General features: G+C 43.5%; 2 protein-coding genes across 8 annotated transcripts in view; one reads left to right on the top strand and one right to left on the bottom strand.

The window, feature by feature from the left end:
- The window catches only part of TBXAS1 (thromboxane A synthase 1), a 349992-nt gene extending 341387 nt beyond the window's left edge, over positions 1 to 8605 (top strand). For all 6 annotated transcript variants that reach the window (XM_075939406.1, XM_075939367.1, XM_075939378.1 and 3 more), the window contains 2 exons: positions 2926 to 3088; positions 3469 to 8605. In XM_075939406.1, the coding sequence (XP_075795521.1) occupies positions 2926 to 3088; positions 3469 to 3543 (238 nt within the window). In that variant the 3' untranslated portion in view covers positions 3544 to 8605. The remainder of the gene's footprint in view (positions 1 to 2925; positions 3089 to 3468) is intronic.
- Positions 8606 to 12174: 3569 nt separating this feature from the next.
- The window catches only part of LOC102461209 (protein mono-ADP-ribosyltransferase PARP12), a 36148-nt gene continuing 31485 nt past the window's right edge, over positions 12175 to 16837 (bottom strand). For both annotated transcript variants that reach the window (XM_075939347.1, XM_075939357.1), the window contains one exon: positions 12175 to 14885. In XM_075939347.1, coding sequence (XP_075795462.1) covers positions 14578 to 14885 — 308 coding nt within the window. In that variant the 3' untranslated portion in view covers positions 12175 to 14577. The remainder of the gene's footprint in view (positions 14886 to 16837) is intronic.

Below are 16837 nucleotides of genomic sequence, written 5' to 3'. Positions count from 1 at the left end.
AAACTTTCCTATAAAGCTTTTCTCACTTTCATCTTCTGGGTTTTAACTGAGTTCCATGTGTAGAACTGCCTGGAGTAGAGACGGTCCTTTAGCCGCAGAGGTTAGCAAACCAAAAGTGCTCTTGGAATTTTTGCAGCTTCAGTGTTACGTAGAAGCACAGTTTTGTGGACACAGCTGATAAGACCCACATCTCAAATAGCCATCTTGTGAAAGTTCTAGCACCAAGTACTAGCATCTCAAACTCACTGACAATGAAGCAGAAAATCTAAGACTGGCTCTGATGCACTAATGTAACTACACATGTAATTGCTTTTGCATAGAGAAATCCTTTTGGAACAGCCCTTCCTGTACAGGAGGCTCCCAACTTGCGACGCGATTGGTTCTGGGGGAAGCGTTGCAAGTCGGGGGTGTTATAACTCAAACCCTCATTTACAATAGGCACTGTGCGCCGTCATAAATCCGGGCCGAGGACGTAAGTTGGGAGTTTTCGGCCCCTTCCACACTTACAACCATTTTTGTAAGTGCGGGGGGCGGGAGAGAAGGGTTGGAAATCGGGCTGTTGCAAGTCAGGGGCCTCCTGTAGTTAGTCGTCTCCTCTATGACTTAGCTCACAGAGACTTCATCTGAAGAAGTGGGTTGTGCCCATGAAAGTTCATTATACCCTCTACATTTTTTGTTAGCCTCCAAGATGCTGCAGGACTATTTTTTAAAAAAATTTCAATTACAGACTAACACGGCTACCCCTCTGAAACCCATAAAGAGGGGCAGCACTGAAGTCCAGGTAAAAGAGCATTGTATTGTATTCTCAAAGGCAGATGAGTAAAGCCCTGTAAATCCAAGGATATCTGCTTTATATCCATGGATATCTGCAGTTCTTTCTTGTGGATATGGGTGCAAATACAAATTTTATATCTATAACCCTGCTAATTTGCCGCTATCTACTGTATGTCTGCAGATGTCAATGTCAGATATCAGTGGCTCATTTTTGCAGATACAAATGTTGTATTAATGCAGGGCTCTACAGATGACTGATCTGGCAATGATCTATTAGCAGATGTCATGTCTCAGTCTTCTATTGACCACTGGACTTTACAATGTACCCCCCAGCTTCTGGAAGTGTTTTGTAATCTGTATTTTAAAGAAAAGTGCATGTTTGAGGATGGGAACTATAATGCACTTGACCAGATGTGCAGTGCAGTGCTGTGCATAGCGTAGCTGTGGTAAATTTTTCTTCAGCTCATCTGGAAGCAGAAGATACCCATAGACTCACCTTAGCTTGCATAGGTTGCCAGTATTGTTAGTAGCCATCTTTTTCGCTCTCAAAAAACCAGAACTCCAGGATGTGTGTCTGTTGGTGAACTATCCTCAGACCGATTATGTTGCATGAAGGATTTATCAGCTCTAAATTTACTTCCCTTGAACCATGGCTGCTTTTCTAGAATGTTCATAGATTTTGAGGGCAGAAGGCCATAGATGGCAACTGCCCTTAATCCCATTGTCCTTGCATTATGTGACACACCAAAAATGGGGAGACTAGCATGTTTTCACTACACTTGCCCTTATGTGGAACACCTTGATCCTTCTGTCCTGAGGCAGGTGGTATCTCTGTGATGTGTTTGTACAGTGGTACTTACTACAATTGGGCCCTCCTCTTTGAAGCTATTAGGAGCCACCATTAATATAAACAATCAATGATGATTTTCCTTTCCAGGTTAGGGAATTGCAACCTTCAAATAGCCTTCAAGAGCTCTCATCAGATTTAAGTCCTGCTGTGCTCTTTGCTTTTCTCTGGACCTTTCCTGACCATGGGCAGGGGCTGCAACTCTGGCTGGTCCTTGCATAGGATATGCAAGCAGAGGAGAGTTTGTTGCCCCTCCAACCCGTCTGCCCCCCACCCTGTTTGCACAAGTGCACGTATCCTTATAGTTATGTGGCTGGCTCAGCTGGCATTAGGGCAGTTCTGTGCTGGCTCAGTAGCCTATGGCTCCCTACTGCACAGGAGACTCTAGCCCAGTAAGAGCTGACATCTAGACAACAGCACCTCTTGACATGCCATTGCGTTTCTAGCATGTTCATAGATTTTGAGAGCAGAAGGTCAGAGCTCTGCTGAGTGCATTTAGCCCAATCCCTTGTCTGGCTAAAATACACCTTCCAGGAAAGCAGCCAGTCTGGATTTGAAGATTGCAAGAGATAGTGTTACCCCCACTTCCCTGGGTAGTTTGTTCCAAAGGTCACTCACCTTCCCTGTTAAAAAAATTGTATCTTTTTTTTTTTGAATGTGTATTACTAATCTTTTTTTAATTACCCTCTTTTCTTCTGGACGACTGCCACCTTAGTCATCCCCAGGGTTTGAACTGGGCACTCCTAAGAGCATGTGTGCCTACAGTTTGAGCTAAATACTGAAATCTCCTACTTCCTCAATGGATAGAGCACATGTAGAACAGCAGGATACCCTGTGCAATATGAGCCTTCTTCCTCAGCCAATCAGATACTTGCTTCCATAGTCTTGTTTTTCTCATTGTCCATCGACCACGTTCAGTGCTTTTGCAATGCAGCGAGCAAGACTGTTTGCCTTCTAGATCAGCTCTTAGCATATGCAGGCAGTAATTTCACCATTAGATTATACATAGGATCTGGATTGCTGTAACCCCTCCATTAGTATTCTGTAGTTTCCTCAGATAATGAGTATTTATTGAGGGCAGTTCATTAAACACAGATTTTTAAAAATGAAGAAAGCCTGTTTGTGCTGCGAGGAGAACTACTCGTTGACAAAGGACGTTTTAGTTTAGATCAGTCTGCTAATGGTCCCCTTGAGAATTGTTTACTGAGACCAATTTAAATCCAGCTCTTTCAAGAGGTGAGTAGAAAACCACATTGGTATGAAAACCATTTATTTAGCTGGTTTCCTATTTACCTCCCATACAGGTTCACAGCAGAGGCCAAGCTGCAGCACAATCCCTTTGCATACCTCCCATTTGGGGCAGGCCCACGCAGCTGCATTGGCATGAGGATGGCTTTGTTGGAGATGAAGATGACTTTACTGCGGATCTTGCAAAAGTTCAAATTTGAAACCAGCACTGAGACTCAGGTTTGTATATCCCACAGTTTATACCCTACACCAGTCAACTCTCTTCTGAGCTGACAAACCATTTGAACAAAGGCCCACGACATGTCATAGTGCAGTCATGGGAAAATAATCCAGGCCTGAATGCCATTGTTTTAATTAAAATGTTTGTATGATCAACCAAATTTGATCTATAAAAGAAGCCCTGATTCTCCAGTGGTGGGGGGAGAGAGAGAGCACGCACAAGCTTGAAAGTTTACAACAGTTTACATTAGATAAATTCCTAAGATACCTAGGCATCCATTATCTAACCCTCTAGGCATCAATTATTTTTAGCATTATATTGCCAACATGTGCAGGAAGCGAGTCTATTTATAAAATATGTAATTTCATCTCTTTTTCAGATTCCTTTGCAGTTGACGTCTCTCTCAACATTAGGACCAAAAAATGGAGTCTACATTAAGATAGTACCTCGATAGAGCAAAAACCCTATTTAGAAAGCTTCCAAGGAGGTGATCTGTTTTTCAGTGCCTTATTGAAATACTTTTGAAATGTTACCCAAATCCATCAATGACTTGGGAGCCTAAATCTCATTGTGAGCCAATGGGATTTTAAAAGGTGTAGACCAAAATCCCACTGACTTTCAGTGAGGCTCAGGCCCCCAAGTCACTTTTGAAAATGGTACTTAGGTGCTTAGCAAAGTTTTACCCAAGCACATTACTGTGAAGAGTCTCTGAAAAGGCCTTCTGCTTTTCTTCACCCTTCGTGGTCATTGTAAGGCTCTCTTCATTTTGCTTATCCACATGGGAGTTTGTCTTGGCTCCAACATGCAGTCTGTACTTCCTCACCTTGAGTATATTTATATAATGTGGAATGATAGCCTGTTAACAGAGCATTCAGTCCTAATTTAGATATACTCCAAAGGGCTGCAAGCATAGTCATAATAGCGAGGACTAAAAGTCAGGAAATCTAGAGCCTACTCCCAGCTCTGTACAGAAAGCCACCCCTCACCCAATAAAATATTGCTTACTCGCTTGTTACCAAACAGTGAGACACTTGGATGAAATGAGCTAGTATTATTATTATCTAACATTTCTTACAATGGATTTAAAAATAATGGTAATCCTCTGTACAGCACTCAAGTGTCTATGACCAGACCAAAGAACATTGTAGACTAGCTATTAAGTTTTGTTTGTTACTGAATATTATTTAGAGTAGGGCTACTCAACTTTGGAAGCGCTGAGGGGCTATAATGATACTCACAGCACATGCCAAGGGCCACAATTTAAGTGTGGTTGCAGAGACATGCAAATATATATGCAAATAGCTTCTTTCACACTTGATGGGTATGAATACAAAGATTAAGGCAAGTCTACACAACACACAGGCCCTAGTTAAGTCAGTTCTGCTGCTATTAATAAAATGCAATAGTTACCTGATTTCCACCCATATGACAACACTTTTAATGAGCAATGACAATCCAGGTATTTAACTATGAAAACACATATCAGAAGACCATTCTATTGAGTACTTTTTTGTTTTGACTCCCACCAATGGGCCGCATATTGAGCCTCACGTAAACCCAAACTGCATCACGGGCCACATGCTGAGTAGCCCTGATTTAGAGAATTTTGAAATATAAAAATGTAAGCGTTTTGAAGGTCTAGGGAAATTTTAGGGTAGATTTGAAGATAGTGGTATAGCAAGAGTTTTCCTAGCATGGCATGTAGTTTTTTTCTTTCTATGCATTTCAGTAGTCACCACAGTTGGTCAATTCATTGTTTCAAAGGAGGCTGCATGAGCGTAAAGCCAAGGATTAGAAGCCAGGAAAATAAGTTTCAATGGCTATGTTAACTCTTGGGTGACCCTGCAGCAAGTCACTTCACATATGTATGCCTCTCCCAACCCACACAGAGAAAGAACATTGGTGAATGCTAGGCTGAGAGTCTGCATTCAAGGAACCTGGATGTTCTCACGGCCAAAGCCAAGCAGCACGTATTTGACTCTTCAGGACCAGTTTGATCACAGCATCTGCAGCAGCTAAAGGCAAATAGTTTTTGCATGTGTCCCTGTTGCAGACTGCTGGGTCCTTGATAAGTTAGTGGAGCATTCCTCAAACTAGGACCCTGATCATGACAGCTACAGCATTAGAATTCCCAGCAGCCTCTACTCCTGCCTTCAGCCTAAAGGTATAGTGTCCCAGATCCTCAGAGGGCTTCCCCTGCTTTCAGTGTAAGTCAAGGAACCTAAATACCTTTGAGCATGTGGGCACTTGTCCCTTCCCAGGCCAACCAGAAGCACCGATGACATTGCAGGTAGTGCTACCAAATAAAAAAATTGGAAGTGCTACCAAATAAAAAAAGGTAGATCTCAGTAAGAGAGTGGGGTAATAAGTGGCAGATTTAAAAGTATTTCAGTGGGTTGCATAGTTTATTTTCTCTAAACGTAGGGCTAATTTTGTTTCTACTATATACCGAGATCATGAACAAGAGGACAGAAAGTGCCTAAGCACCGCCAAGCTCCATCTATATTCATCTTGCCCCAATTTTTTTTTCCTGCACTGTGAAATTAAGTTTCCTTAAGCTCCAGCCAACTGAGCTCTCATTGGTACTTTTACCAAAAGTTCACTTAAAAAAAATCTCAGTGGCTTAAACCTCCACCCCACCCCTCGCCTGACTGTTTCTGTGTGAATTGGTTTCTGCTGTAGCAGCAGCTGATCCAGTCACACATGAAGGGAAACATCTCTCTTCTATGGTATACAGTTGTCTGCAAATAAGATACTAAGTAGTGCGATTAAAAACTACTGCTGCTGTTCCATGTATTCCCAGCTGCAGTTTCCTGCTCACATATAGCATACTGAGGCTGGTCTTATGGGCACAGCCTGCTTTTCTCTCTGCTGGTCACTGTGTCTACACCTTTAAAAGTCATGCTTTCATTGGGCTTACTAAGGCTTGTGTTTGAATTTTCTTCTAGCTTGAGTTCTAGAGTAGTAAATGTGGGTTATGAGCCTGATAGTTAATGCCCCATCCATATTTTCACTGCACAGCCTGGCCATGCAGGAATTTAAATGGTCTGATGTGCCTATGAAATGAAATACTGAGGTAATGGTCTTATCTAAAAAAAAAAAAAAAAAAAATGCAACACGCACCTTATTGTCTATGCACAAATTTGCCTTGATTGTTTTCAATAGCATATTATTTGTGGTTGTGATTCTAAGTTACATTACATAATTATACCTGTAAACTGGTGTCCTCATTAAAGTCATTTGATTGAAAAGAAAAAGTGTGTCCCCTTTGCTATGTTCTTGATATCCACATCAGAAAGTCAGCCTCCAGTTTTCAGCCAGAAGTGTTGGTGGCCCACACTCCCCAACCTTGGGATGTAAGCAACTAGTGAACTATGCAGTAAGCAAAAGCTTATCAGATAGTCAACTAGTCCCTCAGATAGTCGCTTCCCCCCCCTCTCCTACCTGCACCCTTGCTGCCTCTCTGAGAGGCAGCAAGGGGAGGGGAGCAGAAGCTGGTACTGGGAGGAGCTGGGTTAAAAGCTGGTTTCTCCCCCAGAACCGTCTCCGCAGGAGACAGGAGTAGTGCGGACCCACTGGGAGCCAGAACCGCTGATTCCTGGCTTCCGCTGGGTCCCCCGCCGGTCATCTCTTAATACATTTAAAAGGCAGAGCGGCCAGGGGGTTAGCTCCCAGGCCAGAAGCTAACCTCGCTGCAGCTTCCCTGCTTATCAACTAGTCGATGGAAAATCCATCGACTAGTTGATTAAACTAAATTTAACATCCCTACGCCCAACTTGTGGCTAACTCATCCTCCCTTTCTTCATTTTTAAACACACACATTTCAAACCTAAACCCTGAAGGTCTGGCAAGTTATATCTTTACCACCACCTTTATCCATTTTGCAATCTGTACTAAAAAGTGGTCACTTTTAAAAGTCATTTGTACACAAAACATTTTGGGTTAGAGAACCTTTCAAATGCAGCCATTCACAAAGCATTTGTTAGAAGGGGAAAGGAGAATTACTATTACTCATTTGAAAATTGTAATCTACTTTAAGGAACATTCTGCAGCATAGTACGAAGTCACTTCACAAAATAAATACTTTATTTACATTTGTTGCTTTCTATTCTATCTGTAAAATGGTATTTCCATCTGAACTTAACCATAGATGCAGATTTGTTTCGCACATATTTATTGTTCCCTGGGCATTAATATTAGCACCTGAATTGGAATGGTTAATAAAGCTGAATCTCCCATCCCTTATTACTGGGGAAAGTTATGCAGCAGGCAACAGGAAACAAACTCATTTATTTCCAACAGCCCTTGTCAAGTCAGATCCTCAAAGAAGTTTGCTCTCTGCCTTGCTATGATTTGCCACACCTGTTCAAGCAATTGGCAGTATTTCCTCAAGCATCAGTTATCTCCCCCAATACTCCCTTGAATGGTTTCCTGGTGCCATCTCCATTTTTAAGGCACTTTTGAACAAGAGCCCTGACTAATTCACTGTACAGGTTCTATGACATGTGGTGATCCAACGATTAACTACCCACTGAAGCTGGATAACCCCCAAATTTGCCTGATCTTCCTCCCAAAATAGAGTAATTTAACATGAGCCACAGAAGTCACGTGTTTCCTCCACTTTCACAATGTCCTCTCCTTAAGGCTACCCCAAGTCCATGCGGCTAGGTCCTGTCTTGTCTGTGAGTCTGATCAACCACTCTGAAAATCTTGTCTTTAAATTCCCACTTCTAATCCAGTCATTAACAAAACTCTACACCACACACAGCACTGCCTCCCTCCCTCCCACGGATAAACAGAGCAGGCCTTCACTTGGCCCTCAGATTGTGTCCTGATTGCAGGTATCAGACTTGGCAAGAACATGAGACGAAACTACACATCCCTCCTGTTACCCCCCTCATGGTGCTTGGCTTACATCTAGGATTTGGCTTTGTTATCAAAGCCCTATAAATCAATATAACGTTATACCTGAAAAACTAAGTCAATGGGTAGACTCGGTTTCCATAATATACACAACAGGTTGGTTGGTCATAAAATGCTAGAGTACCCTACCGTGCGTTACTGGCAAGCCAGCTTTTTCCTTTAGCCCACCCTCCATGTGCCTTCACAGGCTAGGACTACTGACAGAAATCCACAGAACCTAACCTCTCTGTTGTCCCACTCTGCTGCTCACTCTTGTTCCAAACAATCAACAAACATGGCTTTCATTTGACAGTCACTGAAAGTTTGCATAAAATTCAGGCTCATATGACGTACCTTTCACAAGTCTAAAGGCCAATAATTTCCAACTGCACCGTGAATAGAGAATTCTATAGACTCCCTCCCGTAGCTTGTAAGAATTTGAACATGAAAGCTCACCAGAACCAAAAAGTACAATTAACCATGATATTTTCAACATTCAAGTTGAGAATATATGGTTAAAAAAAGCACACCTGTTTTTTCTGGGGATGGAGGAAGAAGCTTCTTCAACTTTTGATAGCTTACAATGGCAAACTCAGTGTTTTTTTTTTTCTTTTTACTACTCTAACTGTACACACATTGGAAAAATCTTTAAAAGCTACAGTTGAGAAGAGAAAATCCACAGCCTAGACATCATTCATCCTATTATATTCAGTGGCAATAACAAGGCGAATAAAGGTCAATTCTGGATTTGTTTTAAAAATCCAATAGAAGTCTCAATTCAAAAATGAAATTCTTTTGAAATTTGTCACTGAAATAAAACTCAAGGGTTACGTCTACACTGGCATGATTTTCCGAAAATGCTTTTAACGGAAAAGTTTTCCGTTAGAAGCATTTTCAGAAAAGCACGTCTAGATTGGCAGGATGCTTTTCCGCAAAAGTACTTTTTACGGAAAAGCCTCCGTGGCCAATCTAGATGCGGTATTCCGCAAAAAAGCCCCGATCGCCATTTTCGGGATCGGGGCTTTTTTGCGGAAAACTCTACTGTGCTGTTTACACTGGCCCTTTTGCACAAAAGTCTTTCGGAAAAAGACTTTTGCCCAAACAGGAGCAGCATAGTATTTCTAGAAAAGCACTGACAATCTTACATGAGATCGTCAGTGCTTTTCCAGAAATTCAAGCGGCCAGTGTAGACAGCTGGCAAGTTTTTCCGCAAAATCACATGATTTTGCGGAAAAACTTACCAGTCTAGACACAGCCAAGATGTTCTGGCAAAAAGCGTTTCCCCCCATAATACATCATCTTGAATGAAACTCCATTTTCTGGGCAGTTTTTTGGCCCCAAAATTTCAAACCAACTCCACTGGAGATTAGTCAAAGGAAAAAAAAATTAACCTTGGGGGGGAAAAAAAAGTTTAAATGCACATTCTTATGTTCAAATATTAAAAGTAGGGTTTAAGTAAATCTTATCTGGCCTGTTGCATTTCTTTTAGAAAACAAGAATAGCCATATATTTTTCAATGGGATCATCTATTTACATTAAACAACATAATCAGGTTTAAACACAGCTGAGAACATTTGAATTATAGGATAAAATGCTGATTAGAATGCTGAAAAGAACTTGTCCTATCAGGTGGTCAAGGCAGACTAACCCTGATTCCCTGCATAGTGTCTAAACACACTAAAGTTTTCCAATGGAGGCCAGATGATGGTGGATGCTAGGCAGTAAAAAGACATGCATCTAACAGGTGGAGCAAATTATTATTTCATTCATATAAAAATAAATACACACACATATACTGGCTGCAATACAGACTGCTCTGCTTTGCATGAAAGGCATTCAGTATGACTCCACTTTGTTGCTACTTATCAGAGTTTAAAAAAAAAAAAGCGCATCCACCTAGATAGAAACATTGAAGAGGATTAGAGCAGTGGTCCCCCAACCTTTTTGTGGCCAATAGCACATTCATGTTTTCAGAAGAGTGTGGCGGGCACCAACAATTTTTCAAGGCTTATTTTGTATTTGCACATTAAAGAATACAAAAAACATCATATTTAATATTACTTTAGACCAGGGGGCCCCGACCTGGGGTACGTGTACCCCCTGGGGTATGAGAACCTTGTCAAGGGGATACGGGGAATATTTGGTAAATAACTAGATTATCCTAATTGAAATATTCCAAAAGTAGTAGTGTTAAGGTTGGGTACCCCTGCTTTAGATTTTACCACTTGTCTAGTGAAAACAGATTGCTGGGCAGATAGAAGAAAATTAATCAACTCAAATCAAACCTCTCTCAACTCAGATTTAAGTGGATGGCTAATGTCAAAAGAGCCATCATTAGTTTGGAAATGTCATTCGACATTATGTTTTTTCGGTGCTGCAACAGTACCACCGCACAATAAGCAAACACATTTCCCTTTAGTGTCAATAAAACAATAGGATTCTTCCCACTCTGCGTTGAAATAATATGTACGTTGTCTTTTATTTGAACCACTCATTTCGGGGCAAAATGTTATAAAAATAATAAATGGCAAAGCATGAGAAAACAGCAGTATCAGTCAGGGGCGGATGAGAGTTTTGGGGGGCCCAGGACAGCACAATTTCGTGGGGCCCCCCTTTGGAGAAAAAAATAGAAAAAAGGGGTCAAATGCACAAAATGAAGGCTATTTTCATATTAAATGTGAATTGGGTAAATTTGATACGAACTTAATTTAGTTGGAAAATTTTTATTCTAATTACATAGTAATTCATTTTAAAACAAAATTCTGCATTAATAAAAAGGGGGGGAATCTAAATGTTGAGCAAAAAAAGCACCCCCCCCCAAAAAAATTCATGGCACCTTTAAATCTCACACTCCACATCCCCACCATGCCGCTACCATCTGCTGCCATGTCTCCTCCCCTTGCTCCATCAGCTCCCCTGGTGCCTTCTGCCCCCCAACCTCTCACCCTCCTCTGCTGTCCTGACTCCTGCCCTTCTCACTGCCCTCAGCCCTCCTGAGACCTGCCCCCCTCCACCAGCCCTTCTTTCCCCCCTATACCCACTCCTCCAGTAGCCCCACTCTGATCATGTGAGCTACCCCCCTCTCCACACCTGCTCTGCTTCTCTCCTCTGGTGCTGGTCCCTCCCCTGCAGATGTCTGCCCTTCTGCTTCACCCCCAGAATCCCCGGCACCTGCACCTTCCCTTATCCCTGAACCCTCCTGCTGCCTCCTCCTTCCCTCACTGCCCCTGCCCTTTTTTCCTGATGCCCACCCCCTCACCACCCTCTCTGCCCCCATACCCCTCAGGCCTGTGCCCTCACACAATCTGCTCCATCCCCGCCTTCCTCATGCCCACCCTTCTTTCAAACCTTCTCCCAGCACCTCCCCCTTCCCCTCCTCCAATGCCCTTACCCTCTCCTCTCCCAGCATCACCCTGTCCCCCTCCCACTGACACCTCCCCTCCTGCCCTTTCCTTGTCTGCACTTGGCCCCCTGGCATTTGTCTCCCCTCCACCCTGTGCCTTGGTGCCTTCCCCTTTCTTCTCCTGACCTGCCCCCCTCCCCTCAGCACAAGCCCCTTCCTCTCCCACCCCTTCCCCCTATTTTTCCCGCACCCCCACCTTCTGCCTTCCAGTTTGAGTCTGTTGTGATCAGCCCCGCCCCAGCTGCTTCCATGACCCTAGACCACGTACAAGGCCTGGAGCTGGGCCGCGCAGTTTTAAAATGTAAAGTCCCAAGCCGTAACGTCACAGTACGCCGGGCATCTCCCCTCTCAGCTGTAGCGCAGGCGTTTGAACACGCCACATATGCGCTCCCTCGGATGCCTTGTGAACCTGGCATCTCCCCGCTCAGCTGTTGTGCAGAGGGGGCGCACGAGACGATCAGAGGGAGCGCATGCCGCCGCACAACAGCTGAGAGGGGAGACACCTGGTTCACTAGACATCCGAGGGAGCGCATGTGCGGCATGTTCTCCGCGCATGCGCTCCCTCAGATGTCTTGCAAACCAGTGTCTCCCCTCTCAGCTGTTGCGCAGTGGCATGCGCTCCCTCCGATCGTCTCGTGCACCCCACTTTGGAGACCACTGTTTTAAAACACCAGCACAGGCACACAAATGCCCCAGCAGGCACCATGGCACCCGTGGTGCACCGCATTGGGAACCCCTGAATTAGAGGATGCAAAGAGACCTATGTTTGATTAAAATTGCTTTTCAGTTCAATATATTTTAATTTGCATTAAAAGAGGAGCCATACATGTTGTGACAGATATCATACATACAGCCGAGAATAAGAAGATTCAATTTCAGTTTCAGACAGAAAGCTTCCAGTTAGACATTTTTTCCTCTTGGAAATCAGGAGGCACTTGGAATATATAACTAACCAATGCATCTACTATAACAGAGACGGTTGCTGTAACCAATGTGCCCCCTAATCTTTTCCATCCACGTGTGGATTTTTTCCATCTATGTGCAGAATAAATTTTTATGTGCATTCAAGCATGTAAGAACATGCACCACCAGTTGGAACAAGCTGTGAGTCTCTGCTAATCAGCTGGGCGGCATTTGAATCGCTCCTGAGGGGCTGCACAAGTGCCCAGCTTACAGGGAACCCGGGCTGTAACCCCACCAGTGACAAAGGAGAGTACAAACCCTGAGTAGTCTCCTAAGTGATGCAAATATTAAGCTTCAGAAACTAATACCATGATTGTAAATGAGAAGTATACAGCTGCTTACATTTCCAGGTACCAATAAAAGCCATATTACACCTTCACCCCTCCTACATGCCAGGACAAACACATACGGACAGTGAAACTTATGGAAAGCTTTAGTGGCCTGACTTCTCACACCTCAATAGTAATGCACTCTAACAGCTCTATAGTTAGTTGTAGCAGCGTCACTACAATACTAAGTAGCTCAGCTGTTCACAGCAGCAGGGCACGAGGCACTATTGTTTATTTTGTGACATACGAGGATGGGCAACCTTTCACCAGTCCTTGCTACGTTTCCAGTTTTAGCACTTGCTTCCAATGAGCAACTTTGAGCAGAAGCTAGACTGAAGTCAGACCCATGCCAGCGTTAAGTAACAACTGATAATCAGAGGCATTATTACGTTTCAGAAGTTTCTTCTGTTCTCCCATATTACAGGAAGCTTTTGGACAGAGCTTTACCAGCACATCATACCCTTTTGGGGGGTATTTATTAAAAATCCAGGCTTAACTAATGTGTGAATGAAAAGTTAACAGGTAGAAGGGGAAAGCCTCCCAGAAGCACAGTTCTATTCTGAAATGCAACTACTGTATGTGAAATGGCACGTTTACCCAGTCTCTGTTCCTTTAAGACTGAGATAACTCCTGACGCTAATTTTAGCTTTGATTGCTTTTGATTTCTGTTAACATACAGGTGTGAATATAGCCAAGACAAATAGTGCACTAGATTCTGTTCTTTCTGGTATATCAACAGAATTGTGTTCTATAGTCCAATTACAGGATCAATCACTTAACCCTGTAGAATATAGTGTGTTTCCACAGATTTCCCTGAAGACATGACCTACAGAACCTTTCACTGATGAAGGAGGAAGAAAGAATCTTGTTCAATGCTTAGTTTCCCCAAGTTGAGTTTGCTGGGCTGACAACTAGGAAAAACAGCCTTTTAAAAACCCCTTTAATCTGGAACCAGGGGCAATAAACATGATCCCGGTGCTGATTCGTAAAGTAGAATCATGCTTTAAAAAAGTGCAAATGTGTATTTTTATCCCACCTTTGACAACTAGGAACAGAAAAGAGCAGAAAGCTGCAGCAGCCGCATCTCTCTCTCGTGCCAGAAAAATGTCAATTCTACAGGAAAGTCTAAAAGAGAAAAAGAGTTAGAAAGGGAAGTTCTTAGATGTTTTGCCTGAAGTAGTTCAATTGAAGAGCAGAAAACACACAACAACTGCTCTGGCTTCCCTGCTTACACACCCTAAGCTTGCCGCTGTTCCAACCACAACACACAGGTCTCTCATTTGTGTTAACATCACAAAGCCTGAGTCAAACTAACATACCAGCACAGATTTAACGCTTCCTCTTATTTTCTTTATAACCCACATTTGGGGCTTAACAAACCTGAGGTAATAAGAGGAGAAACTCTTAGCTAAAAGATGGCCATAGGAGGTTGCCCTGTTGTGGTAGCAGTGATCCACAGGAGGTCTGTGTGGGCAACAGTCCCAGAGAAACTATTATACTGCTTGCCCACAAGAAACTATGTGCAGACTTTGCCCTGGTTAACTAGTTTCACAGCTAACTTCCCTGGGGGGAAACATATTTATTATTAAAAATGACATTACAGTGACTTGCTTTTCCATTACTTCATGTCACATTGCAATAATCATATGAACATCTACTAGATTTATTAAATCTCCTGAAACAGACTAACAGTGGGAAAAACAAGTTAGTCCCACTGGAGAAATGTAGGAATAAAGACAGGATTTTAGAAACTCATAAAAATACTATGTCTTTTCGAAAATATCTTAAGATGGCCACCTCGCTTACTGTTACAAGGAGAGGGTGGAAAATCTAAGTGTGTATAGAAATGTACTGGGCACACTTTTATTAAACAAAACTCTCCTCAGTTAAATCAATTCCGAAAATAAGCATGTGCAGCCTTTGACAGAGCAGTTGCAACTGCCTGGTCCATATATTCAATTAGATATTCAGGATAAATCTGATGTTTCTCAAAGATGACAAAGATAGATGGGTTCGAAAGGCTATTCACGCAGCTGTCATAGAAATGGTTTTCATTGTCCTTGGCAGGAGGACGAAGATAGGAAGAGTTACCAAGGGTAAAATCCCCTGTCAAGACCCGAGCCAGAAACATGGTCTTGATGTCTAAGTCGGTCTTGCTATAGTTATCAGAGTATGATGCATCTCTTGCAAAGTAGCTTCCTGCAGTAGACAAAGATAAAGTGGGTAAGACTGTTGGCTTCCTGTAATATAACCATTAGAATTTCAAGGAGGGAAAAACCCCTAATATTTACCGAATCAATCCGAAACAGGTGAAAGATTTGTAAATAGCGTGATAGGCATCCTTACCAGCACAATTCACACAATCTGATTTTTTCATAAAACATGTTCGATATTACCAGTAGTTTTCATTCTCTAAACTTCTATTTCCTCTTCTGCCCCTATACGCACCCCACCGCACACAGATTTAGAAGCTTGAAATTGAACTATATTGCCCTGCAAAATGTTCTAATTATAAGCAACTGACCGGATGACTATACTTCAGAACAGTGGTTCCCAACCTTTTTGAACTTACGGATCCTTTTTCAATCCATTAAAATTTCCCCCTTCTCCCTGGGGAAGAGGAGAGAAAAAGTAAGGGGTCTGGATCCAAACATTTAAAACTTCCCATGGACCTCTTGCAGTACCATCGCGGACCACCAGGAGTCCACAGGTTGGGAACCACTGCTCTAGAATGATGGATTGTTTAAAAAATTAAAGCCCATTTTGTTTCCCTTGATAGGTTATTCCTGTGCTGCAAATTGGGCAGTGGCAGGGACTGTATCATTTGCCAGGCAGAGAAGGAACATTGAAGCAGAGAGTAGTTTACTTGCATAGCATCAGAGACCAACTCAGTATCACTTCCTCCTGGGACTCGCAGAAAACAAGCAGCAGGTGATGGAGACAGGCAGTGTCATGGATTCAAATGAAAGTGAGGGATCTCTGGGGTTGGTGCTGGGTTCAACTCCATGGATCCATAGCTGCAATAAGGCTCATTCCCATAATCCTTGCCCTTCTTCATAACCCACCCCACCTTTCTGGCAGCACGACCAGCTTTGGATGGCAGCACAGCATGACACCAACCAATAGCTGTGCTCTGGGACTTCAGAAAATAGGGGTACTCGGGCAACAAGCCACACAGAATGACTGTTCAAGTCCCCCCCATCCCTCCCTCCCCGGCTTGGCCATCCCCTCCTCTCCAGGCAGTGCATTGGGAAGGGGCTCAAATTCCAAGGCTAGAAGGGACCATTATGATCATCTAGTCCAGTGGTCACCAAACTTTACATGGTCACAGTCCCCTTTCCTCCTGTCTGCTCCCCTCCTACCATAGAGCAGGGCTGCAGCTCGGTGGTGGGTGGGAGTGAAGAGAACATGGCCATGAGTAAGGGGGCTGAGGCTGGGACCACAGCTGGGGGCAGGAGTGAGGCCAATAGCAGAGCCCTGGATGGGTGGGGGGGGGGGGGGTTGGGGCTGGCAGCCAGGCCCCCAGAAGCTACAGCAGAGCTGAGTGGCACTCCCTCCCTACCCCCTGTAGGAGCTGACCCAGGTACCAGACACAGCTTCTGTGAACATTCCTCCACACTTCCCTTGGGCGCACTCCACTGTTTGCAAACCTCTGATCTAGTCCGACCTCGCGTAGACCCCAGGGCAGAGAGCTCCTCCACAATAATGCCTAGAGCAGATCTTTTAGAAAAAGCAGCCGCTCTTGATTTAAACATTGCCATTGAAGGGAGAGCCCATCAAACCCTGAGGTAAGCGGATCCAATCACTAATTACTCTCACTGTTAAAATGTACACCATCAATGTGGGCTGGTAACAGGTATGCTGCTGGAAACATTCCTTGGGTGGGTTTACACCACACTGAGTAAAGCACATAGGCCAAAGTCAGGAGAAGTGCCCGAGTGCCAACTGAGTGTGTGTTTGTTACATTGCCACATTAAGTGGTTAACAGGAATGCTTCCCATACACTCCCCATACTTGTATGCCTGATGGGTAACTCCTACCTCATGTGAATGCCTCCTCCAGACTCACACAGTTAAACTACTGCTACAGCTACAGTTTGGCTGTAGAAAACTCTCTCAACCAAGGCTAGCAGAGCATGAGCTAGAGAATTA

Source organism: Pelodiscus sinensis, chromosome 1 (assembly GCF_049634645.1).
Source record: "Pelodiscus sinensis isolate JC-2024 chromosome 1, ASM4963464v1, whole genome shotgun sequence".
In the NCBI taxonomy this organism is placed as follows: domain Eukaryota; kingdom Metazoa; phylum Chordata; order Testudines; family Trionychidae; genus Pelodiscus; species Pelodiscus sinensis.
Note: the sequence above shows the minus strand (reverse complement) of the source record. Positions and strands in the feature narration are given on the sequence as shown.